At 41.5% G+C, this 25,447-nt stretch overlaps 1 protein-coding gene and 1 pseudogene across 1 annotated transcript in view; both read left to right on the top strand.

Annotated features, from left to right (window-relative positions):
* LOC148362916 (transcription factor SOX-6-like) overlaps positions 1–25,447 on the top strand; it is a 161,352-nt gene that overhangs the window by 94,269 nt on the left and 41,636 nt on the right. The window contains exons 7-9 of the mRNA XM_088340508.1: positions 2,487–2,555; positions 17,970–18,093; positions 20,126–20,205. Of these exons, the coding sequence (XP_088196634.1) occupies positions 2,487–2,555; positions 17,970–18,093; positions 20,126–20,205 (273 nt within the window). The remainder of the gene's footprint in view (positions 1–2,486; positions 2,556–17,969; positions 18,094–20,125; positions 20,206–25,447) is intronic.
* LOC148362917 (U2 spliceosomal RNA) lies at positions 7,436–7,551 on the top strand (annotated as a pseudogene).

Genomic DNA, 25,447 nt, shown 5'->3' with positions numbered 1-25,447 from the left:
AATGGAGAGAAGCAATGCAGTTGAGGACATTTATTACAAAGTTTAAAGATAAAGGTAAAACAGAGTACTCTGGGACGGTCTGATCAAGAGACAGTTTTTCACAGTCAAAAGGTCATCGAAAATGGTTGACCACAGTTTTTATAGGAAAGGGGTGTGGATTTGCAAAATGGTACATGAAACTTCAACAGGCAAAGAAAGGAACTTACATCTTATTCAAGAGCCCTTTGTTGCAGATGTATTTTGAAGGTTGTATAATAAGACAGGGGGGAAGACCATTGCTGGGAAAGTACTGCTAAGAAAGGATACAGCAAGTAAATACTTAACTTAAAGCTGCGTCGTGGCCGTCAAAGACTTTCTGAACTAGTTTACAGGCTGGGGGCGTCGCTGCGGTCATGCACTTTACGGACAAATTTTCAACATGTTACCTAGTGTTTTACTATGTTTGTGTACTGTAATGCTAAATGTAATTCACCCTGGTCATCCTGAAAGGGGGATTACCACTTGTGAGGTCCCTTCTCAAGGTTTCTCTTTTTCCTCACGCTGAGGTTTTGAGTTGTTCTTTGCCCGCATGTTGGTTTAAGATTAGGTAATTGTGTCATTGTAATCCTGTGCAGTCCTTTGAGACATTTTTGTGATTATGGGCTATATAAATAAATGTGACTTTACTTGACTTGAAATATGTGGATGAACATAAGTGCATTTATAACAACTAAATGAGTAATGTTAACATTGAAGTAAGTCATTGAAGTGCTGTGATGCTTAAATAATAAACTTAATATAGCTGAAAAACCTATGTTATGGTGACAACATACACAGTCACCAATTTTAACAATCTAACAAAACGTATAGTATAGTATAGTATGTTTTAAATAAAATCGTAAACGAGCATCAGATCATGAAACAAATAATGTTAAAATTAGATTACTGTAAAATGAACATAAAATGAGAGGCACATCAAGTAAAAAAACAAAGAATAAAGCAAATAATCAAAATATTCATTCACTTTTTTTGCAGTGCATTTCTTGAAAAACTGTTCCAATGACGTCTGCTTTCGTAAGCTTTTGACAATCTGTCGGAAGTGCGTGAGGCAGACTTAACGACGGCCCAACTTTAAACACTTTTTCTGGGTGATTCTTGTCCACAAATTCTGAGACTTTGTGGAATTTTGCTAAAATGTCTTTAATTTGGGCTGACTGAACGATAGCTGCATTCCTCCTCCCTGCTGGAATGCCTCCTACTCCTGGTCTCTTTGTTACTAGAGGCGATGTTTTTCTGTTCAGATACTTGGTAGCCTAAACATTTTCGTTTGTAGAGACATTTGAAGTAGATGTACCACTGTAGTTAAATTATCTTTAGCTTAATGTATGTAATGAAAGTAAGCCAGCGCCCCTACCTGCCCCCCAAAAAAGACAGATTCTTGCTAAATCTTGCTAGCTAACACCCAACAGTGTTACGTTCAATCATGCTAGATTGGTTTCGATATGAATAGCCTTTTGGTTGAATTTATGTATCGAAAACAAATCAAAATAAAGAATATTTGTCATGATGACTGATTTGGATCAGCTGTGCCCGCTCATTTGGCGCCAGCCACTGCGGCCTACCTGATTGGTTCCCTGTCCTTTTTAAGCCCAGTCCTTTCACTCTCCTGTTGTCATTCCGTCAGGGAACCTCTGTTCCTAAAAGGCAAGCATTTTGACTTTGACTCGCGTCGATCCCGCTTTTTGCACCTGTTTTACCACCCGTCCATTCCTGATCTCCCCGTTTGTCTCACGCTACGACCTGTTTTTGACCCTAACCACGTTTGCTTCACGTCCCGGCTTATGAGCCGTTTTTGATCCCGACCACGTTTTTTGCTCTCCTGTCCTTGCTATTGTTCTTTTTAATCCGTCATTGACACCGCCATCTCCACTTCTGTGGATCCGATTGTGTGACTGGCTTGCTTCCCGCGTCCAGCGAACAACGGATTGCGGGCGCTGCCCTTCCTCTTTCTATCAATAAACTTTGGGTAACGCTACGTATTTGGGTCCTGATTCCGTTCTTGTTGTGACAATATTAAGAGACACTGTTTATTAAATGACAGATCTGGACTTGTAGTGCATTCAAAGACCAGCCAAGCAGTCAAAACTTTCATCTTTTCAACGACAAAGCTCTGGCACCGAATTGCGTTTGATATCAAAGTACCTTTTACAATTATGTTTTTTTAAATGACCTTCACTCGATAAAAGCTAATTGTATCATTAGCATGGCTAAAAGAAATTGCCAAGACTAAAGAAAAAACAGAAACGTTGATGTTGTTTGTAAAGATATAATAAGCAATACCATAATCAGCTAAACTAGCCCAAGAATAATTTGTTTTTGTTTATTTTTGACACATCAATATTACCATCTCAAGTCACAATGGCCTCTGTTGAGGTTATCTAACTAGCATGCTAGCTTCTGTTGCCTTCATGCTTTGGAATACAGGGATATTTCTTTTGCGTTTGCAGATTGCCAGACAACAGCAACAGCTGGTGCAGCAACAACACAAGATCAACGTACTCCAACAGCAAATTCAGGTGAGTTGTTGCGCTCGGGAAATGTCGCGCTTCCATTAGAAAGGCTAATCTGTCACGGAGATGAGAGTCGGGTTAAAACTGGCCGTTTGTCGCCCAAAAAAAGTGACATTTTCGCCATAAATGGCTGGAAAATGCGCGGGGGGAAATTCGTAGAAAACATATATGTTACGATGTGTTGACGTTAAAGCAGTATATTTGTTTTACTGTGTCATGTTTTGTCATCCACTCAATTTATTTGCTCGAGAAAAGACCACATCAGGCTACATTAAACTAAGTTTTGCTATTCAAACAATCATTCGGTCCAATTTAAAACTATTTTCTCTTGACATTTTGAGAATGTTTAAAGCAGTAAAATGTTCAGGGTTGCCCTTTACATACTTGGCTTCAAAGGTATTTTTTGGAAGACGATCTTTTGAGGCCTCTTTCCACTGCATTTTTCTCACTACAGCATCATTAACAACCCAATGTCAGAGACCAGAACAGATACAGGACCCAATCGCAAGACGTTCTCACACAAGCCTTTTATTTTACGGGAAATGGGGAGTCATGCACATTAGGAAGCCGGTCTGGCGCTGAAGGACAGTAAGCCAGAGACCGACGAGACCGATTCCAATAGCCCGAGTTGATATCGGACGGATGGAGTCGATACCGGACAGGAAGTGACAGACAGGGTTGACAACAAATCAGGATAGCGATAACTAACAGGTGAAACCAGCCGGGAACGAAAACTGGAGAAAATAATAAACAGGACCAAAATAGACTGAAACGCAACTGCAACCTGAAATAAAACGGGACAAAAATAAACAAGAACAATACCGAACTGAAGATATCAACAGGGAATCAGGACAGTCAGAACCCACGTCTATGGACCATGATTGGCCGTTCGTGACCATGATGTTAACGATGCATAATAGTCAAAATAACAAGTGAGGTATAATAGTGAAAACTAATAGCTGGCATCTTATGTAACATAATGGGCAAATCGTGACAATAATGTAAATGTGCATGACAGTCAAAGTAATTAACAGTGAGGTATAATAGTCAAGATAAAGAATTTGCATCCTATGCAATCTGCTTTGGAGGTGGCCAATAATGAAAAAAGAATACATTTAGCAAGGCTTAAGATTTGTTTAACAATTAAAAGTACTTTATAAACGTTTTTATACAAATGACTACTGCTGAATAATAATGAGCGGCGAGGCTGTGTGGCCAATCAGAATGCAGAACACAATGGAAGTTGCGAGACAGCTCATGTTTATTTGTGACACCCTTAAACACAAGGAGTCTCAAAGGGCTCCACAGATTATTGCAAACCACAGACTATTATGACACCATCCCCTGATCTAAAACCTACATGAGGGCAAGGAAAAACTCAAAAACAAGGGCTCCACAGACTATTGAAATCCACAGACTATTATTACACGTCCCTTGATCTAAAACCTATATGAGGGCAAGGAAAAACTCAAAAACAAGGGCTCCACAGACTATTGAAATCCACAGACTATTATTACACGTCCCCTGATCTAAAACCTACATGAGGGCAAGGAAAAACTCAAAAACAAGGGCTCCACAGACTATTGCAAACCACAGACTATTATTACACGTCCCCTGATCTAAAACCTACACGAGGGCAAGGAAAACCTCAAAAACCTCAACATGAGGAAAATGGAAAAAACCTTGAGAAGGGACTGCACATGAGGTAATCCCTCTTCCGGATGACCAGGCTGCAACGGATGTTGCATTAACAAACAATCAATTTAAAAATAAAGTATAAAATAATTAAAGTATAATATGAAGTCAAAATAATGACCAAGTTGCAATGCATGTAGCAAAAAACAAAAATACACAGATATAGATCATTCATAAGCTATGGAATCTAAGTTCTGCAGATGGAATCTCAGAAGGCAGGACATTCCACAGCACAGGGACCCGGATGGAGAACGCTATCAACCCTGCGGATTTCTTCTTGACTCTTGGGATCACTAGTAGACCAGCATTCCCTCTAGAGCTGTGTTCAATTTTTTTTTCACAATTACTAAAACCTTTTATAGCATTCATCTGGTTGTCCCTGCTTTTTTGTCCAGAAAAGGGACAAACATATGCTTTATAAACACGTGTACATCGGATACTTCCCGCCTGCACTTTGACCCCTTCGCCGCCACCGCTCATTAATTCCTGGCCGCCCGTCCTTCTTTCAAACGCCTCCATTGTCCTTTGGCATCGATCGGCCTGTGGTGAGACGGCGTTAATAACACGACAGGTTCCAAACATTCGCCTTTTGTCCCAGAGAGGTGCGAGGCTTTCAAGCTTTAGCTGACCCTGTAGTTGCCGCGTTATCGCTAGGTCGCTCACCCTCCCATTGATCGGCCAGACTCCGATCCATGCCCCCCAGACGGCCGCCCACTCGTCCCCGCTCTATTCATCCTCGCGCTTTCATTTCTCACGTCTTGACATCACCTCTTCGTTTTTTTAATTCCGCCAAACTCTTATTGTAGGTTTTTTTTTCCTTTCTCATAAATGGAGAAATAGAATTTTAAAGAGACATGATTTTGTTCGAAACACATTTTTTTTTCCTTTTCTTTTCTTTTTTTGAAGCAGTGGTAATAGCACTCGATTGTTTAGTAGAGGGAAACTCAATCCAGGGTGTTCATAAATGCCTTGACCCAGATGGATGGATGGATGGATGGATGGATGGATGGATGGATGGATGGATGGATGGTTGGATGGATGGATGGATGGATGGATGGATGGATGGAAATCAGTTAAATAAAGAAAAAGATGTAAGAAAATAAAGGGTTAGTGGACAGAAGGAACATAGGAAATAGGAAGCAAAGAAGAAAGGAAGGATAAATGGATGGTTGGAAAAATGATTGCAAGATGGATGAATGAAAGTAAAGAAAGAGTTTGGAGGGAAAAAATGAAATAGAGGACAAGGGAGCAGAGAAAGAGTGGAATAGAGGGAGACAATTTGGGAGGGCAGGTAGGAGGAAAGCAAGAAAGGAAGAAAGCAAGAAAAGAAAGAAAGGAGGAAGGAAAGAAAGAAAAAGGAAAGAAAGAAAGAAAAAAGAAGAAAAAAGAAAAAGGAAAGAATGAAAGAAAGAAAGAAAGAAAGAAAGAATGAGGGAAATAATGAGAAAGAAGGAAATGGGATGAAAGGAAGGACAGAAAGAGCAAGACGATGGAAGGAAGGGAGGAAGGAAGGAAGGAAAGAAAGAACATAGGAAGAAGGGAAGGAAGGGAGGAAGTACAGAGAGAGAGAGAGAGAGAGAAAGAAACAAAGAAACAAAGGAAGGAATGGGAATGAAAGGAAGGAAGGAATTAAGGAAAGAGGAAGAACGAAAGAATAAGAGAAATAAAGAGGGAAAGGAAGGATGGACGAAAGGAAGGAAGGACAGAAGGACAGAAAGAATGAGACGAAGGAAGTAAAGAAGGAAGGAAGGAAGTAAAAAGCATGAAAGGAAGGAAGGACAGAACGAGCAAGATGATAGAAGGAAGATAGGAAGAAAAGATGGATGGGTGGATGTATGGATGGATGGATATGTGGAAAGAAGAAAGAGATCGAAGCAATAGAAGGAAGAATGGGAGAAAAACGAACCAAAGAAAGCGAGGGAGGTGGGAAGAAAGAATAGAATGAAAAGAAAAAACAGATGGAGAAAAAAGGACAATAGAAACAAAAACGCAAATGATGGAAGAAGTTTGGAAGGAAGGTGGGAAGGAAGGAAGGAAGGAAGAATGGAAGGAAGGTGGGAAGGAAGGAAGGAAGGAAGGAAGAATGGAAGGAAGGTAGGAAGGAATGTAAGTAGGGTAAAAAGGGGTGTTGTGATGAAAGGTAGAGGAACATGGAAATGGATACCCGTTATGTAGATAGACTTAGTACATAAATTGGTTAAACGGAGTGACCTACAGACTGAGAGGCTTTCGCATTAGAAGGGAAAATGTGAATTCAAACTTTCCTCAAGGTAACATCCGTTGCAGCCTGGTCATCCTGGAAGAGGGATGACCTCATGTGCAGTCCCTTTTTTAAGTTGCTTCATTTTTCTCATGTTGAGGTTTCTGAGTTTTTCCTTGCCCTCATATAGGTTTTAGATCAGGGGATGGTGTCATAATAGTCTGAAGTCTTTACAGGCCTTTGAGACTCCTTGTGATTAAGGACTATAAAAAAATTAACATGACTTGACTTGACTAGCGGCTTTAATATGCTGACTTAATTACATTCAAGTTTCAAGACATGGCCAATCCCAACTGCAGGGCTGAATAATAGAAAGTTAATGACAATAAGCGGGTGAAGGTATAAGCCCATCGCAGTCCCCACCAACGACCCTGGACCCTTGCCAATACGAGATGGCTTTTGGCGTTTGGCCTACACGTGGTTATTATTTTGACTTTTATGCACTACTTACATGGACACTTTCAGCCAATAGTGTTGAATAGACTCCTGTTCTTTATTTTGACTATTATGCCTCACTGTAGTTTTTTCGTCTATAATGCACCGTTCACATCATTGTCCCTATCGGCCAATCATGTTGCATCAGATGACAGTTCTTTATTTGGACTATCATACCTCACTGTTGTTCGTTATTTTGACTTTTACAAACTGTTTACCTCATTGTCACTATTTGCTAATTATGTTGCGGTTCTTTGATACTCACACCCTTTAGGGCGTATCTCCTCTTAACCTAGGAGATTTCATAAAAAGAATGGACTCAGGTGAGGGCCTTCAGAACAAGTTGGATTTCCTCCCTGTTCTCCTTGCAGGTTTAAAAACGTTCTCTTCTCTACTTTTTTCAGTGTCTACTCAAATGTAAACGTATCAAGCCTATTAAATTCCGGCTGTGGTTATTGAGTTGTGTACGCCGATTGTGGTGGATGAATTGTGTACCATATCTGCATCCCCTTTCAGTTGATTTTTGCAATCGGGAGATGGAATAAGAGCTTGCTCTGTCCATTCCACGCATCGGCCCGGTATTGCAGTACCTCCGGGAACGGTGCAGTCGCACTGATCGCTGCTTGGCCTTGTGGCTAGGACCTTGACTCAGCCTCTTGGCTGGGAGCAAGTGTCTCAGCCTCTCGGCTTTGTAGTATATTATGATTGATAATGGATAATGGATAATTGATAAAGAATAAAGAACAGTAAACCTCTACAACACCCCTCCCCCCAATTAAATGTAGAATTGAGTATTTAAATTGTATGGAAATTGATTAAAGGTTTCTACTTCACGTATTTTGAAAGTTCACTGTGGAGTTTAGTTGTTTTTTTTGTTGTAAACCTCTAAAATGTATTAATTGCATTTTTATCAGATGTATTTTCAATGGCATTTGTACTGTTTTTTTAGGATTAGATTTGGAAAAAATTAATGTTTGGCTTACGAGCGGTCCAGCCGAGATCGCCATAACAACACACCGCCGTCCTTCCGGTAGTGCTTCACAGCACGAATCCTCATCGGACGCGTTGCCCCCGGCCCGACCCCCCCGCGGTGCCTCGCTCCTAATGAAGTCAAATACGAATTTTATTAAGCTTGGAGGGGGCGGCAATCTCGCGGTGAAAATAAGCCAAACAAGAGCTCGTTAACTAGCTCACACCTCAAGGAAGAGGCGAGGATCTGAAGACGGGGATCGGTGGGGGGTGGGGTCGGCAGCCTCGGACCTGACGGCGGGTCGGGATTGTCCGAAGAGGCCGCCGCTTTGAAGGAAGAAAGGGGCAGAAATGGAGCCGTCTTTCTTCACAGCTGGAGCTCCTTTCTCAACCGTCAATTCCAGCAGTGTCCGTTTGCACTGGCGCGCTATCTACATCTCGGCAAATAACATTCTGATTAATGAGAAAGAAAGGAAGGAATAAAAGAAGGAAGGAAAGGAGGGACAGAGGGAGGCTGGAAGGAAGGAAGGAAGGAAGGAAGGAAGGAAGGAAGGAAGGAAGGAAGGAAGGATGAAGAAAGAAAGAAAGAAAGAAAGAAAGAAAGAAGGGACAGAAGGAGGTTGGTAGGGAGGGAGACAGACAGATGGACAGACAGACAGATGCTAAAAAAGAAAGAAAAAAAAGAAAAAAAGAAAGGATGGATGGAAGAGTAAAAGAAAGAAAGAAAGGAAGAAAGGAAGGAAGGAAAGAAAGAAGGGAGGAAGGAGGCAGGAAGGAAGAAAGAAAGAAAGAAAGAAAGAAAGAAAGAAAGAAAGAAAGAAAGAAAGAAAGAAAGAAAGAAAGAAAAAAAGAAAGAAAGAAAGAAAGAAAGAAGAGAGTGAAATAAGGAAAAAAGAAACAGAATGAAATAAGCAAAATGAGAGAGAAATAAAGTGATATGAAGAAGAAAGAAAGACAGAAATGAATTAGAAAGAATTAGAGAGGAAGGAGAGAATTATAAAGGGAAAGCATGATCACATATAGTTAGATAGATAGATAGATAGATAGATAGATAGATAGATAGATAGATAGATAGATAGATAGATAGATAGATAGATAGATAGATAGATAGATAGATAGATAGATAGATAGATAGATAGAGAGGAGGAGTGGAGGAGAGGAGAGAATGGGAAACAAGAATGGACAGATTCAGTAAATTATATTTCATGGATAGTTCGCCCAAAATACAAATGGATGGACAGAGAGACCGAGGACCACTCCGAGGAAAAGGGATTTTGGAACTTCTCCAGTAAGCAACCTTTCCGTCTCATGTCGCTCACTCGTCAAAGAGAAGCACAACCAATAAACGAGCCGAAACTAGCGAAACGGCTTCACAATCCACCTCAGTGTTCTTCGCCTCGTAAAATAATACAAAACAAGGAGTGTGCTTTGTATGACTCCGCATAAAACAATCCTTACGCTCATTTATCTGCGCTTTCCGAGCCGGAGCGTCTAGTTTCCGGTGGCGCTTGCCAACCCTAACTCCATATTTCTCCCGAAAAGAGCCGAAAGAAATTCTCCGAGGGCCTGACTTTCGCCACTGAAATGGCCTGTTTATTCAGTGGCTCTGCCTCCACTCATCCAATCCAGATTTTCCTCCCCGGCGGAGATGACAGCGCTACTGTTTTCACTTCCTGACAGAAAGAACAAGACCAAGTATGAACTTGATCAATGGGAGGGGAGGGGGGCTGTTTTATAGTAGATGCCTTCATTTTTAGTGCAGTAAATCCTCGTTCTACAAACAGGGAGCTAGTGGCCATTGTTATTATACTTTTGTCTTTTTCTTTCTTTTTTCGTCTTCTTCCTTTTTGTTATTGGTCTTCTTCTTGTTCCTTTTCATCTTGTTTTTTGCTCTTCTTGTTTGTCTTGTTTGTATTTGTTCTCCTCTCCATCATTTTCTTTTTGGTCTGCTTGTTTTTTCCTTTTTTTGGTTTGTATTATTTTTTGCTTTCTATTAATCTTCCTTTCACCTCCTTTTAATATTCCTTTTTTTCTAAATATTCTTCCTCCTTATTTTCTTCTTCTTCTTTCCTTTTTTCCCCTCACTTTTATTTTTTTTAAGTTACTGTAGTTTCAATCCGCTTGTTTTTCTTCCTTCTTCTTGTTTGTCTTATTCATCTGATTTTTAATTATCTTAGTCTTCTTCTTCTTCCTCTTCTCTTTTTTTCTTTTTCTCTTTCCCGTTTGTTTTATTTGTCGAGTTTATTTTCTCTTTCTTCTTTCTGTTTTGTTTCTTTCTGTTTGTCTTCTTCTTCATCTCCCTGTTTGCCTTTTTCATTTTATTTTTTCTGTTCTGTGTCTAATTTTTGTCCTCTTTATATTTGTCTTTTTTTTTCGACTTTATTTTTTCTTCTTCTTGATAGTTTTTTTCAAGTTCTCTTTTCTTTTCTGTTTTGTCTTCTATATAGACTTTTTCTTTGTCTTCTTGTCCTTCTTGTTTGTGTTTTTTTGTGTTTTTTGTCTTTGTTGCTGTGCTTCTGTTCTTTTTGGTCTTGTTCTTGTTCTTTCTATTTTTTGTTTTTGGTTTGTTCTTATATATTCATGCTCTTATTGTTGTTCTTCTTCATCCTCTTGTTTTTTCAAATTTCTTTAGTTCTAACTTTTGTGTTCGTCTGCCTGTTTTTTTTTTATCCTCATTCCCGTTTTGTCTTCTTTGCCAGATTTTCTCCATCTTCTTCCTTTTGACTTTGTCATGTTCTACTCACGCTTCTTTGTCTCACCCTTCTTCTTTTTTCCTTTTTCCTTTTCATCTTCATCTTTCTTCTTTTTTTCTTCATCTTTTTGCTGTATGTCTTATTCTTGTCCTCCTTTTTCTTCCAGATTTTTGTCCTCTTCACTTTCTCATTCCTTTTTGTCTTCTTCTTTATCTTCTTCCTCTTGTTCGCCCACTTCTCTCTTATCCTCTTTATTTTTGTCATCATTGGCTTCTACTTTGTTTTCGCCTTTCTTTTCGTCTTCTCTATCATATTGTTCTTTTTATTCCATTATGACTTTTGCTTTCTTTTTTTTCATCTTTTTCTTCTTTACCGTCTTTTCCCTCCATCATTATCATCATCATCACAGTCTCCTTTGTCCTCTTCTTTGTGGTCAAATGTAGAGGATGAGGAAGATGATCTATTACCTGGCAGATACATAGATGATTTGGTATTCTGTCAGTGTGTTATCTGACAATGAAGTGCTGCATCCATGAAGGAAAATACTTTTATTTTATGTATTCATAGCCAGCATTAAATGTAATCCAACCGTAAACAGTTTTTTTGGGGGTCGTACGCAACTTTGTAGAGGGAGATCAGATCACTTTGAAACGAGACAAGCCCCTGCGCTTGGGTCCGCCCCCACCCCGAAAGCAGTCGATTTTAACAGGCCTGTCAAAATCTGGTGTCTTATTGCTTCCTGCATATTTCGGTCTTCTCCGCTCACCTCCTCTTCTTAACAAGTCTTGCAAAAAAATGCAAACAACTGCAAAGTTCAGAGGTGCGTTGTCCCCCCCCCCCCTGTAAAATCGTGTTGACGTGCATGTGCTTGTGTGCTCGCTTCTTCAAAGTTCAAAGTGACCCGAGTTTCCTGTCATGTGGTTTTAAATGGTGTGGAGAGCCAGTGGTGTGGGGGGAGTCCATCGGTTAAAGAAATACTTCCGAAGGACCCCTATTCTTATAGAACCGTTCTGCGCCCACACAATTGCAGAATACGCTTGAAATTCCCGTGTTAAAAGTTAACTCTGGACAAAGGTGAGCAATGTATAACCATTTTTTTCACAGTCTCGCCTTTACAATAATGATGCCCTTGTATTCTAACACACTTGTGATTTACCTTGATTTCGTTTCTCTAGTTTCATAAAACTTTTCAATAAGTAAATCCTCCTCCTTTTTTTACGAACCCAAAAATATGCCGTCGATTTTTTTTTTAGCATGAAACTTTCTTTATGAAAAAAGGCTTACTTGCAGAATTAAAACACATTATTTATGAATGGGGCGGCAATATTTAGTTGCATTGTGCTATTATTTCCCATGGTGTAGTCCAAGTTGGGTTCTGACACTTAAAGGGACAGTGTGTACAGACGCTGCCCTACTTACGATCAAGCTATATTTTGTATGGAGTGTATGTTTAAGGTTTATATAAGATTGTTTAAGGCTTGTATAAGTAACCTGTATTGTTTTGTACTAAAGGAAATTCATAAAATATTATGCTCTATAGAGATAAATTAAGTTGAGTTAAACTTACTTTTGGAAGCTATGCTTCAAAGTCCTCTTCTTCACACTTGACACCAACCATATTGAATGGATGCACGAGATATCAAACAATAAAAAGTTCTTAGTGCGCTGGAGATACAGTATGGAATGTTTACAAATGAACTAGGAAGAGGAAGACGGATTTCTTCTTCGGGGGTGGTGACCTTCACAGCGCCACACGCCGGTAGCGGCGGAAAGAAGCACTACAGTAATGTCCTGTACTCGGAAAAAGGCGCACCCAAGACAAAATCTAGTTACAGCAGTGTCCGGATATTTTTCGACATCCCGAAAAAATGTTCGTATCTACCGTTTTTCGGTAGGGGAGCGTATGTATTATTTATATCTTTCATAATAAGTTTTTTGTTTCCTCCATTCTCTAACATTCATGACACTCGTGGTCAAGTGGTTAGGATTCGGTACTCTTGCCGTTGCGACTTGGGTTTGATTCCCGTTGCATTCAATGTTTTATAATTACGGTCAGTGATAATTTCGACCGTTGCGCAAATACCATACCGTAATATACCGTAAAACCCCATGTATGACGTATACTAGAACTTTGATTTATTTTACAGGTTCAGAAGAAATATGCGTTTTACAGGAATTAAATACGCAAAAATAAGCAAAAATCGATCTAATTATCATATAAACGTGCATTTTTTAAAATACGTGTTTAAAAAAATTACATTTTTTTTTACATAGCATGACCCTTAGCTAAAAGGAGATAAATGCTGGTATACAAGCCTACACTGCAAATAAGATGGCCCCCTAAACAGCTTTAAAATAGCTACATATTAAAACAATTATGAATCTACATTAATAATGAAAAGTGTACCAAAACAACGATAATAAAGATAAATTAACTGAATTATCATAAAAATGAAATTTTTTTTAAACCATTTCCAGTAGTTTTAAGCAAATGTTTTGTAGTTTGCGATGATTTCCTTCCCCTTATCGCTAACTTTCTTGGAACCCAATATTTCGAAGCCATAAGGCAATAAAACACGCAAAATCACATTATAATGGAATATAGCCCCTCTCAGACACAATTGGAACCGCCCCCTTTTGCCTTTACAGGAAGAAGAGACTGGGCGATGAATAAGCATAGGGACACAGCATAGGGACACAACCATTAAGCTCTTTTCTTACCCTCCTTGTTTTCATTTTGTTTTATGCACACATAAGCCATTCCTCTGGTTTCAGTATTCTATTTTAAGGTTCTAAACTCAGCTTATATGTGAGTATATTCAGTAATTTTCTTGCAGCTACGGGTACCGAAAAAAAACCCGGTAAAAGACTGGGCAGAAAAAGATAAGAAAAACGGTGCATTTTGCTCACTTTTTGCACTACGCAAACAGCGACATCTGGTGGTCAAATAATACACACTGTCCCTTCAGCTTAAGATAATTTACGTCGCCTTGTTTGCTTAGTGGCCTCTTTTGTACTTTGTGTCTCGAAATTTGAATCCAGTAACATTTGCAAGACATGCAACTCATAATGACTCCAGTTCTTGCACGCAGCCCTGTTTGTTGTCTGACAGGCGCGCGTCTTTGTTAAAGCTGTCCCCGTAATGGCTCTCAGATGTGGCTCATTTCCCCTCCAGGACCCACAAAGGCGCTCGGGCCCCGACCGCGGCGCTCGGGGCCCGAGCTAACGGGACTAATTAATGACTGCAAAGCCACACTCCTCCTCCCCTTTTCCTCGTTCCTCCTTCTGTTCGTCATTTATAGGCACCCCCGCCCCTTCCTAGCTCGTCCCACCGCTTCCCTCTTTAGGTTTTCGTTTATGCATTGTTCTTTTATTATGGTCGCATCGCATTTTGAGTGTTTTTGGATCGCTATAGAAACCTGTAAACATCCCTTTGGGGTTTACTGTTTGCAGTGAGTCACCGAGAAAACCGTCCTCCCACGTGCAAAACGACTTAAAACAAGAAGAAGAAGAGAGAAAGGGCATGATGCAATCGATTCTCCGTCCAAGATTTATTTTATTTACGAGAGTGATTTACCGCCACAACACACGCGCGGGATGACTTAGTTGAGTTTTGCGTTTTGGGGCGAGTTGTTAAAATTTGACGCCGTGTTGCGCCCACGTGCAATGACTTAAGCGCTAAGTGACACACAATTTAACATCGTCCATGTGTCTGGTGGATAGAACTCATATGTGGTAGATAACTGAGAAAATCTAGTGGTGGATTTCGTTTTTGAGTGAGGCCAAGTCCAGGTTGACATGCTTACAGACTTCTGGCTCGAAGGACTAAATTTAAACAGCAAAAAGTAGAATATGTTTGTATGATTTATATTGCATATATATCGCAATGGGGTAAACTATTTGGCTAGGCCAGGAAGAAAATAATAATAATAAAATAATAAAATAAATAGATAATAAAAAAATTGCTAGTACAGAAAATGTAGCCAGCAATCTGCATGCTAGCCTTGAGTACGGTACTCAGGAGGGGACACTGGGGACAAGAGCGGCACCAAAACATTTAATTACTAGTACTTTACAATTCCATATATGATCATCATATTTTTACTATTTTCATTTGGTTAAAAAAGCCTCATGGGCCATATATAGCCCGCTGGCTGTAGTTTGCCCACCCCTGGTTTATATAATAAGATCAGAACTTCTCTTAAATCCACACAAACTGAAGGTCGACCCGATGCAATAACGGCAATAGAAGAGACAGTGTGTATTATTTACCATCCCCCCAGTGTTAAAACTTCATTCAGAAAGAAAATACCTAATACAGTACTGATTTAGATCAGGGGTGTCAAACTCATTTTAACTTGGGGGCCACACGATAGAACAAACATTCTCTCAGGGGCCAGACTAGTAGATTAGAAAGAAAGAAAAAGAGCAAAAAAAATAAATAAGAGAAAGAGAGTGAGAGAAAAAGAGAGAGGATGGTAAAAAGAAAGGGAAAACGAGAGATAGAGGAAAGAGAGAGAGATAGAGAGAGAATGTGAGAAACAAAAAAGATAAATAGTGAGTGAGGGGGGAAAAGAGAGAGAAACAAAATAAATCCGAAGAGAAATAGAAAGAGGAGATAAAAGAGAAGGGGAGAAAGAGAGAAGGGAAGAAAGAGAGTAGGGGAAACAAAGAGAGAGAGAGAGAAGAGAGAGAGGAAAAAGGAAAAACTGATCCAATGACGTCTGCTTTTGCCAGCTTTAGACGTAGCTACAGCCCGACTTGTGAACACTTTTCCCGGGTGATTCCTTTCCCGGAAATAGATGCAGTTTAAGACCTCAAAGAACATCCCCCTCAGCCTCCGTGGAATTTTATTAGAATGTCCTTAATTTGGGCTCAATGAATGATCTCTTCATCCTCCTCCCTGCTTTCTTGCCGGAACCCCTCCTCCTCATGAACTCTGAGCTTTGACGGTGACATGAAGAGCATGCTGGGAGCATTTGAAGCAATAGCTAGTTTGTTTACATTCAGGAAACTCTGGGAGCGGCGAAAAGCAGCGCATACTGTATTTTGGATTTTGTAGAAGCAATATTTTCCAGTTCAGGTACTTTGTAAACCGAAAATTTCGTATGTAGAGGTACCACTGTATACCGGGCCGTCCTGTTTTTTTAAAAATAAAAATCGGTATCAAGTTTTGTTTCACTTTTTCTCAGCTCTTTTACGTTTATTTGTTTATCATGATGACATTCATAGACAACGTAAACTACGAAGAAAAATCAACTTTTAATTTACAATGTATTTATTTAATCTCCTTCAAAGTCCAATTCATCAGAATATACAACAGTTGTTGACGGCAATAGCTCAGGAGGTAGAGCGCTCGTATTGGGATCAAAGGATCCCAGTTCGAATCCCGGCTCGTCCGTGTTACATGTCGAAGTGTCCTTGGGTAAGACACTGAACCCCTAATACCCCCAATAAGCAGGTTAGCGCCTTACATGGCTGCAAGGCCGCTATTGGGAAATATGGAGCACATTGTAAAGCTCTTTGGGAAGTCATTGACTTGAAAAGCGCTATACCTGTATAAATGCAGATCATTTCATTTTTGTTCCCTTTATCATGTTTTTTTGCAGGACGGCTATCTGTTTTCTCCGTTTTTCAACATTTGTCTCTGGTACCTTGAATAAAAAAAGGGTTATAAAGAGATAAAATCCATCATCTTTTCGTACGCCATCTAAAGTGGTTTGGCACTCTCACCACCGCAACCCGGGTTCTATTCCCATTGCATCCGATGTTTCAGCGATATTTTTCAATCTTTGCACAAATACGTAGTATACCACCTTAAAACCTTGTGTGTCACTCTAGACGCGCACTCAAACTTTGAAGCGTTCTTATGGTAAAAAAAAACCTGAGTATTATAATTAAAAGTTATTTAAAAAATGATAAGACAGCAATAAGAACACGTTTTAAACATTTAAAAACGCTTTAGGTTCTGTCGCCTGGCCGGTCGCCATGGTGACGTCTCTGTCCTCATTGCACCCGTGCACAATATGACTATTAATAGTGGGAATGAGAGTGTGTAGTGAGGTAGGGGCCCCTGTGTTTTCTTTGGGGCCAAGGAGGGGCCGGGACCCCGCCACCTCCTGGGTAAAAAGAGATCTTTGTGCTCCTAGTCAATCCCAGAGGAGCGCAATGAATGGGAGCTTTTTTGGGGGGTCTGCGCTAACGACAAGCCAAAAAAGGCCTTATAGGAGTAACACACTTTTGTTTTGTTCACTTATTTGTTTTCAATGAAATGTTCGGTTAGTTTTGACTATGTAGGAGCTGTATGACTCTTTTGCAGTTATAGAGATAGCTCAAGTAAAGTAGAATGTTTTATTTCATTGTGGCCTATTTTTGTGTAGTGTAAAATGCATATTTTTGAGTAAATGTCGTTTTTTTAATTCAAATTTCTCTGTCGCTTTTCTTTTTTCTCCCTCTCTCTGACATCTCTTTTTTCCCGCTCTCTCCCTCTCTCTTTTTCTTCCTCTCTCTTTCTCTCCCTCTCTTTTTTCCTTTCTCTCTCTCTCTCTTTTCTCTCTGTTTATTTCTCTTTTCTCTCTCACTGTTTTTCCATCTCGATACCTCTTTTTCTATTTTTTTTTTTTCTCTCGACCTCCCTCTCTCCCTCTCTCACTCTTCTTTTTATTTTTATTTTGTCTTTGCCTCCATCTCTGTTTTCCTTCTTTTTTATTTCTCACTATAATTCTCTTTTTTTCTTTCTACTATCCTCTATTTTCTCTCTATTTCCATATTTTCATTCTCTCTTTTCTTTTTTCTCTCTCCCTTTATTTCTTCTTTCTCACGCTCTTTCTCTCTCTCTGTCTTTTTCTCACGATGTCTCTCTTCCTTTTGCTATTTCTCTTTATTCTTTTCCTCTTTCTCATGTGTTTCCTCTCTCCATTTCTTCTCTTCTGTTGTCTTCTGTTCTTTTCTGTTCTCTTCTCTTCTGCTCTGTTCTGTTCTCTTCTCTTTTCTTTCTTATTCTTTTCAATCTCCCTCTCACTTTCTTACCTTTTGCCTAACTCTCTCTCACACTTTCTCTCACACTCTCCATCTCACTCTCTCTCTTCCCTCTTCTTTCTTTCTCTCTACGTCTTTTTCTCTGCTTTCTCTTTCTCCCCCACTCTTCTCTCTTCATTTATTTCTCTTCTCTTTCTCTTCTCACTTCTTCTTCTATTATTTTCCCCTCTTTTTTTGATCTCTTTTTCACTCCCTCCCTTCCCTCTACTTTGGTTTCTCTCTCTCATTCTCTCTCTCTTACTTTCTCCCTGACTTTTTCCCTCTTTTTTTTCACTCTCTCTCTCTCTCACTTGCTCTCTCTCTCTCTCTTTCTCTCTCTCTCTCTCACAGGTCCAAGGTCACATGCCACCCCTCATGATCCCGGTGTTCCCTCACGACCAGAGATCTTTGGCGGCCGCCGCTGCCGCCGCTCAGCAGGGATTCCTCTTCCCACCGGGCATGTCCTACAAGCCAGGTATGCCCACACACACACACTGGCCCTCTAGGAACAATGTAGTGACGGTTGTGGAGGAAATCAAGGTTTTCTGGATAAACAATCCGCCCCTCTGACAAAGACAGCTCTTATCAGCGGCACCTCCCACGTTGTCCCGCATGCACACATATCCAAGAAGACATAGACTGGGAACCCGGTCCCGGTTAATGAGGTGTGTCAGGTGAGGAATGTTCTGGAAATGAGCGGAGAGATTTACAAGGCGCTCAACAATACATTGGACTCAGCCCAGCCTGGAATGTCATGTCATCTCTTTTCTTTTTCTTTTTTTGTCTCGACAACATGTTGAAAGCTGCTCCAAAAATCTGCTTTCCGGGTAGGCAGTAACATGTTTCAAACATAAGAACAATTTGATAGTATGAGAATAGCTTTTAAACTGCCTCAATAGTTACTGGGGGCAAAGATTCAGGTCGTCCAGTGCTGGGTGCATCAAAGCAGCCCCCAAAACCTTTCAGTGACCTCATGGCTGTCTGAACTGGATATGTTATCAGGGGTGTCGAACTCACTTTAACTTGAAGGCCACACCATGCAACAAACATTCTTTCGGGGGCCGGCCTAGTAGATTAGAGGGAAAGAAATAAAAGAAAGAGAGAGACAGAAAAAGAGAGAGGGTGGGACAAAGAAAGAGAGAAAGGGAGAAAGAGAGAGAGAAAAGAGAGAGTGAGAGAACGTAAAAAGAGAAATAGTGAGAGAGGGGGAAAGAAAGAGAGAGAAAGAAATCCAAGGAGAAGTAGAAAGAGAGAAGGAAAAGCGAGAGAGAGGGAGAGAGAGAGAGATAGATATGGAAAGAAATCGAAGTCCAGCGTCTTTGTGAGAGGCAGCTGGCTTTGGCAACATCAAGTGGACGTATTTCAACCTGCAGCTCGTTTTTCTCTTGCGCTTCTCTGAGCGTTGTCTTGCGGGCCGGATTCAATCCCTTAGCGGGCCTGATATTTATTTATTTTTAATGTCCTAGAGCAGTTTGTTACAATACTTTTTCAGAATGATACTGTCATGACATTGCCCTCACCTGCCCTCACTCGTTCAGCCTCAGCTGCCACTCGTTCCCTAATTTGTCCTCCTCCTATTTAAACATGTCATTCTCGTTCACTCGTGGTCAGTCTGTCTGCGAACCTCAGCACATGCAAGGCAAGCACTTTTGACTCCAGCTCCCGTTTCGATCCCGACCTGTTTCCTGTATCGATCCCCAATCCAAGCTCCGTTCTCCTGTCCCGGCTACCCGTATCCTGCCCGATTCTGTTTCCCGTATCGATCCCTGATTCCTGGCTTCCCGCTCGTCCCGGCTACCCGACTTGTTTCGATCTCCGACTACGCTCTGTCTCCCGTCCCGGCTGCCCGTCTTTTTCCGATCTCCGACCATGCTTTGTTCGCGAGGGCTTCCCGCTCCTCCTGCCCAGCAAGCACCATATTGCTATCTTTTTCTTCTCGCCCTGACTTGCCGATCCCTTAATAAAGCATTGTGTTAAACGCATTTGGGTCCCCTGCTTGTACCGGTCGTGACAGATACCAGTAAAAATTATTTTACCAGTCACTGATATTGAAAGAAAGTATTAATACCACTTTGGTAGCTATGATTCTAATAAAACTGTAAATACATTTTCGTTGTTCTAACACACAATGATTATTTTCTAATGTGTAAAACTAAAATACAAATCAAGTACAGTAGCCCTGTCCACACTGGCTTAATAATACACGCATGAACGAACTATGCAACAATAGTCGTGACAGCGCTGGAAAATCGTGCACATTCTTTGGTCTAGGTGTTCCACCAATCGGAAAGATTTCCTCCTGCATGAGCCCACTTGTCCCGAGAGACATTATTATTAGACTTTGTTTTCAAAGGGTAAAGGGCGCTTGTCTAAAAGCCATTATTGACTGTAACAAAGGCCTGGACATGAAAAACCTTTTAGAGTCCAATCTCGGGAGAACGGATTGTAATGGAAAAGTGTGAGCGGCATATGAATATAAAGATAAAGCTGGTGTGTGTTCTCTCCAGGTGATAACTACCCCATGCAGTTCATTCCTTCCACCATGGCAGCGGCGGCGGCGTCCGGGATTAGTCCACTTCAGCTACAGGTGAGAGTCCTTCGCGGGTAGAAAAATATGCCGTGAGCAATTATCCCCGATTGCATATTTTTGTGGGCGGGGTCATCTCATTTTTGATGTCGTGTCCACCAAAAAGTCAACTGCGCTCGTGTGTCCGCGATCCATTATCCCCGATTCATATCGCCGCGAGCGGTAGTCGGCAGAGTGCATTTTTGTCGCACTGGCAGCTTTTTTTCACGCGTTTACTCAAAATGAGCTAAACTTGTGAGGCTGCAATCCCAATCTCATAGAGTTGTCACTTTTGTCTGACTTGCCTAAAATAAAATGCCCGGTTTTGGCCGTGATCCATTGTTCCCAGTCAACGATTGCTGACGGTGGGGGCCAAAAGAGCAAATTTGTGTCATGTTTGTCGGCTTCTCGTTCTTTCTGCTAAAAATGAACAGCAACTGTGCGACCGCGATCTATTATCCTGGGTCGACAATTTCTTGGAGGAGGATCCTGCAGAGTGCATTTTTGTCAGGCCTGTCAGGTTTTTTTTTTCAATTCTGTTACTGTTTTTTCGCCTTAAATGAACTGCACTTGTGCGGCTGTGAGCCATTATTCCGAATCCTATTATACTAACAGTGGAGATCGACTCTAAAACGGTAATCACCAAACTTTTTCAACCTGAGAGCTACTTTTTGTTACTAATTAGCGCAAAGCCAAGTCAAGTCCTGCTAATTTGTGGCGCCCTCAAACACAAAGAGTCTCAAAGGGCTGCACAGACCACAGATTATTGCAAACCACAGACTATTATGACACCATCCCCTGATCTAGAACCTACTTGAGGGCAAGGAAAAACTCAAAAAGCTCAACATGAGAAAAATGAAGAAACTTTGTAAAGGGACTGCACATGAGGTCATCCCTCTTCCAGGATGACCAGGCTGCAGCTGATGTTACCTTCAGGAAAGTCTGAATTTCTAATGCGAAAGCCTCTCAGTCTGGAGGTCACTCCGTTTAACTTATCAATGAACTATAACATTTTATTAATAAATCACAATGACCCAAGTAAGCTAACATTCAGGACAGGTCCGCGGGCGCCTCAGCTGTCCTCAGGGGTCACCCCGAAGGCCCCTGCTCTAGTCCTATGTTTTTGTTGACCTTAAATAGCAGTTGTGCAGTGAACAATTTTACTAAATCATCTAATTTGAATGATTTGGTCTGCAGGAATATAATATTAATATGATCTCGATATCCTACCGTGTGTATGGTTCTAATTGCACGTTTTTGAGGGATAAAAAGGGGCTGGAGTGAACTTTTGTAATTATTGCCCCAGACTTTTGCACAATATGTTAAGTATGGCAGAACTAGAGAACAATATAATAAATACAATGCATTATAGTTTAAAACGAATTGGGCTTTATTAAATATTGAAATGCTTTTAGATACTTTAGTTTGTATGTAATTCCATTTCTGATGTTAAGCTCGCGTTTTTTTCGTTTCTCTTTTCCTCGACAATGCTCGGTAATTTAAAGAAAAAAACGGTTTAACCACTCTGACCTTGGCATCACATAAAGACCGCTTTACATGTATCCATCACGCGACCTTCTCTGTTTTCCCCGTTCCTGAAAGAAGCGCGTACAAAAGCAACCTCTCGGAGCGGAACAAAACGATGTGTTCAAGACGCCCGTTACGCGCGCAAAAAACAAGTCTCGTATTTTGAAGAAACATTGACCCGATAAACAAAACCCCGACTCTGCATCCGCCGCCTCCCGGAGGTCGAGTGGTGAAGAATATAGGAAAGGGAAGCTTTCATCCCGGGGACGCTATCCGTTGCCTGCTGCGATATCTATTCAGCGTCTACCCGCCGCATGAAACCACTCGGCCGGGTGTCGGGTTCAAGGCCGAGCGCCTTGAAAGCAAAAAACGGGGCGAGGAAATATGTCATGGCTGTCTGTGCCATTGTTTGTGTAGTTCTCTGAGGTCTGTTTTGCTAAATAGGAGATGAAAATGGCTTGGCAGTGTTGCCTGTGATTCTACTCCCTTAGAAGCCTAAATCGATTGCGCCCCCTCCAGGATGATAGTTTGAAGCCTCCGCCTTCGAAGGGACAGCGTGTATTGTTTTAACACATTACAGTATTCGCTGTATTCTGTCGCGCCACCGAGAACGAGTGCTAAAAACACTGAGGAAGAATGCTCAAAGTGACCAGGACGCACATTATTACTTTTCAAAAGAAGAGAAATAAAGAAAAAAGAAAGAAAAGACAAAGAAATAAAAAGAGGTTCCTGTAGAATGGTAATTCAAAAATCCAAATAAAAGGAAGAACAAATCTACTTTGAGTGTAGTGTTTGTTCTTTGGCTTGTATTAGATGAAGACTTATGTGAAATGCTAACATAACATGTGTAGGACAAGTTTGTAATGAATAATGAATATTGAATAAAACGTAAAACTCCAGAAAAAAAATGAAAAGAATAGAAAAATTAAAAAAAAATTAAAAAGGAGAAAAATGTGGGTTTTTTTTGTCTTTAATTCATTTCTTTTCTTTATTTCCCTTTTCCTTTCTTTTCCTTCATATTCCTTATTTTACTTTTCTTTTTTTTTATTCTTGTGTTCCTTTTTCTTATTTATTTTTACCTATTTTTTTTATTCCTTTGAAAAATATATTTTCCTTCTTTTGGTCTTTCTCTGAGAAAGGCTGGGTAAAATCTAGAAGAAAAAGGCTGCTTTCTGGTTCTGGTTCCGGCCGGATTTGGGCCGGGCTCGGGCCAGGTTCGAGCCTGGATTCAGGCTGAGTCATGCAGGCTGGGTTTGGGCCGGGTTTGAGCTGGATTTAGGCCGAGTTCAGGCAGGGTTCAGGCCGGGTTTGAGCCGGTTTCCGGCCAGGTTCGAGCCGGGTATGAGCTGGATTCAGGCCGAGTTCAGGCAGGGTTTGGGCCAGGTTCCAGACGGATTTCGGTTAAGTCATGCAGGGTTCGCGCAGGGTTCGGGCAGCGTTCGGGCCGAGTTGGGGTAAATGTTCGGGCTGGGCTAGGGCCGGGTTTGAGCCGGATTTGGGCAGGTTTTCGGCAGGGTATGGGCCGGGCTCGGGACGGGTTTGAGTGGGCCGGGCTCGGGACGGGTTTGAGACGCATTCAGGCTGAGTTCAGGCAGTTTTCGGGCCGGGTTTGAGCCGAGTTTGAGCCGCTTTCCGGCCAGGTTTGAGCCGGGCTCGGGCCAGGTTCGAGACAGATTCAGGCCGGGCTCGGGCTGGGTTCGAGCCGGATTCAGGCCGAGGTCAGGCAGGGTTTGGGCCAGGTTCGAGCCGGATTCAGGCTGAGTATAGGCTGGGTTCGGGCAGGATTCGGGCCAATGTTCGGGCTGGTGTCAGGCTGGGTTCGAGCCAGATTTGGGCAGTTTTTCGGCTATATTCGAGCCGGGTTCGGGCCTGGTTCGTTCCCCGGGCCCAAGATCCCACCTGTAAGCTACAACTCTCCTAATGATAAGAACGAAAGTGTCCCTCCTCCCCCAATAACAAAGTGATTTAGGTGCTGGCCTGGTCTGAAAGCACATCCTTTTGTGCAAGCGCCAGCAAGCTCGGGGAGACAAGAACAAGACGCGAGCAGCCACTCCTATTATCGTTGGCCCGACAGACAAAAGCTCCTAGTGGCGATGAATCACGACGGCAGGAATTCGGAAACCTCCCGAAAGCGGAACACCTGGACAGGCAATTCATCACGCAATTTACTGACACCTGCATCGGGGAGAATAGCGCTTAGCGCTAATGGTTATCGTAGCGTACGGTTGCAGAAGACGGAAACATGTTTGGAATTCCTCCTTTGTTGTTTTCGCTCAGCTTCACGTTTTGCTTTTTTATGAAGGTGAAACGTCTCATCATGGGCACAACGGGGGAGTTTTTTTGACTCGCGTGCAATTAAGCAGGGAATTTTTGCGAGGTGGCGAGGGAGGCACGCGTGTTTGGACGCTGTTGCCAAAATATTTGCCTCGCCAAAAGTCATTACGAGCATTGTTTTAGGAACTTTTTCATTGCTGTGCAAAAAACACAAAAAGGATGGAGCTTAGAGTCTTAAATTCATTTAGAGAGAAGTGTTATACAGCGAAATTCTGCAGTTTTTGAAAAAAAATTTGAAATTAGACCCCCAGAATACGACATGATCTTGTTCTTAGCTGAGGATCGCAAAGTCAAGTTTAGAGGTGGGTCGTAACGAGTTACATTTACCCCATTACATTTACTTGAATACGCAATGGAAGACTTTGTACTTGTGAAATCACTATACTTTTGACTTGGTAGATTTGTGAAAAATAAACCTTACTCTTACTCCACTGCATCAGGCTATATTGAACCCGTTGCTTAAATCGCCTCCACTCGTTTCTGAAAGGTGCATTTATTTTGTCAGAGACCTTTTATTTAGATTTGACCAGTGACCCAAACTGACACGGTTGCCATGGCGCCCAATTGGTCCCCGCCATGTGGCGCTAGGTTCTGTCACGGTTGCCACAGCGCCCAATTGGCCACTGACACCAGCTGAAACGCATTGACAGATTGCTGCCTGACTACTTAAACTCTGTCTTGTGAGGCGCCTGTTGTCGGAGTGTCTGAAAAACTCCTGCTAAACTCGGTTGAGATGTGTCAAGCCTGTGAATCCCCGTTTTTGCCAGTGTTTTTGCTCTTGTTTTGCTAGCCCTGTGAATCACCGTTTTGCTTGCGTTTGTTGCTCTCGTTTAGCCAAAGCCCCGTGAATCCCCTTTTTGCCTGCGTTATTTGTTCTTGTTTTGCCAAAGCCCTGTGAATCTCCGTTTTTGCCTGTGTTTTACTCCTGTTTTGTTCTCGACCCGATCTGTTTGATTTTTGACCACTTCCTCGTTCCGATCAAGCTACTTCCGCGACCAACGATCTCCAGATTGAGTGTGCTCTCATTCCTCTTCTCCCCAATAAATTGTGAGTAACGTTACGCGATTGGGTTCTCCTTCCTGTTCCCTGTCCTGGTTCGTTACACAAACAACCATTAAGTGGCACTTGTGAGCTGGGTTAGGATTTACTGTATTCTATGTGCAGTGTATATAGCTGTAGCCCCACATCTAAAAACAAACTAAATACGGACGCTTACAATTAGAGAGTAAGTTATTGTTGGTTGGCTGGATTCCGATGATTTGATGATCTGATTGAATGGTTGTTTGAAACAAAAATACTGGAAAGAGGGGCCAAAATTACATCGAATTTCACACCGTTAAGTGTAAACGTTATACATTTCCTGAGAGTCTACTCTATTCAAATACAGCATAAAGTTGACTAC

Source organism: Urocampus carinirostris, chromosome 7 (genome assembly GCF_059441175.1).
Source record: "Urocampus carinirostris isolate Australia breed hairy pipefish chromosome 7, RoL_Ucar_1.0, whole genome shotgun sequence".
Taxonomy (NCBI): Eukaryota; Metazoa; Chordata; class Actinopteri; order Syngnathiformes; family Syngnathidae; genus Urocampus; species Urocampus carinirostris.
This window is presented reverse-complemented; position numbering and strand designations above follow the sequence as displayed.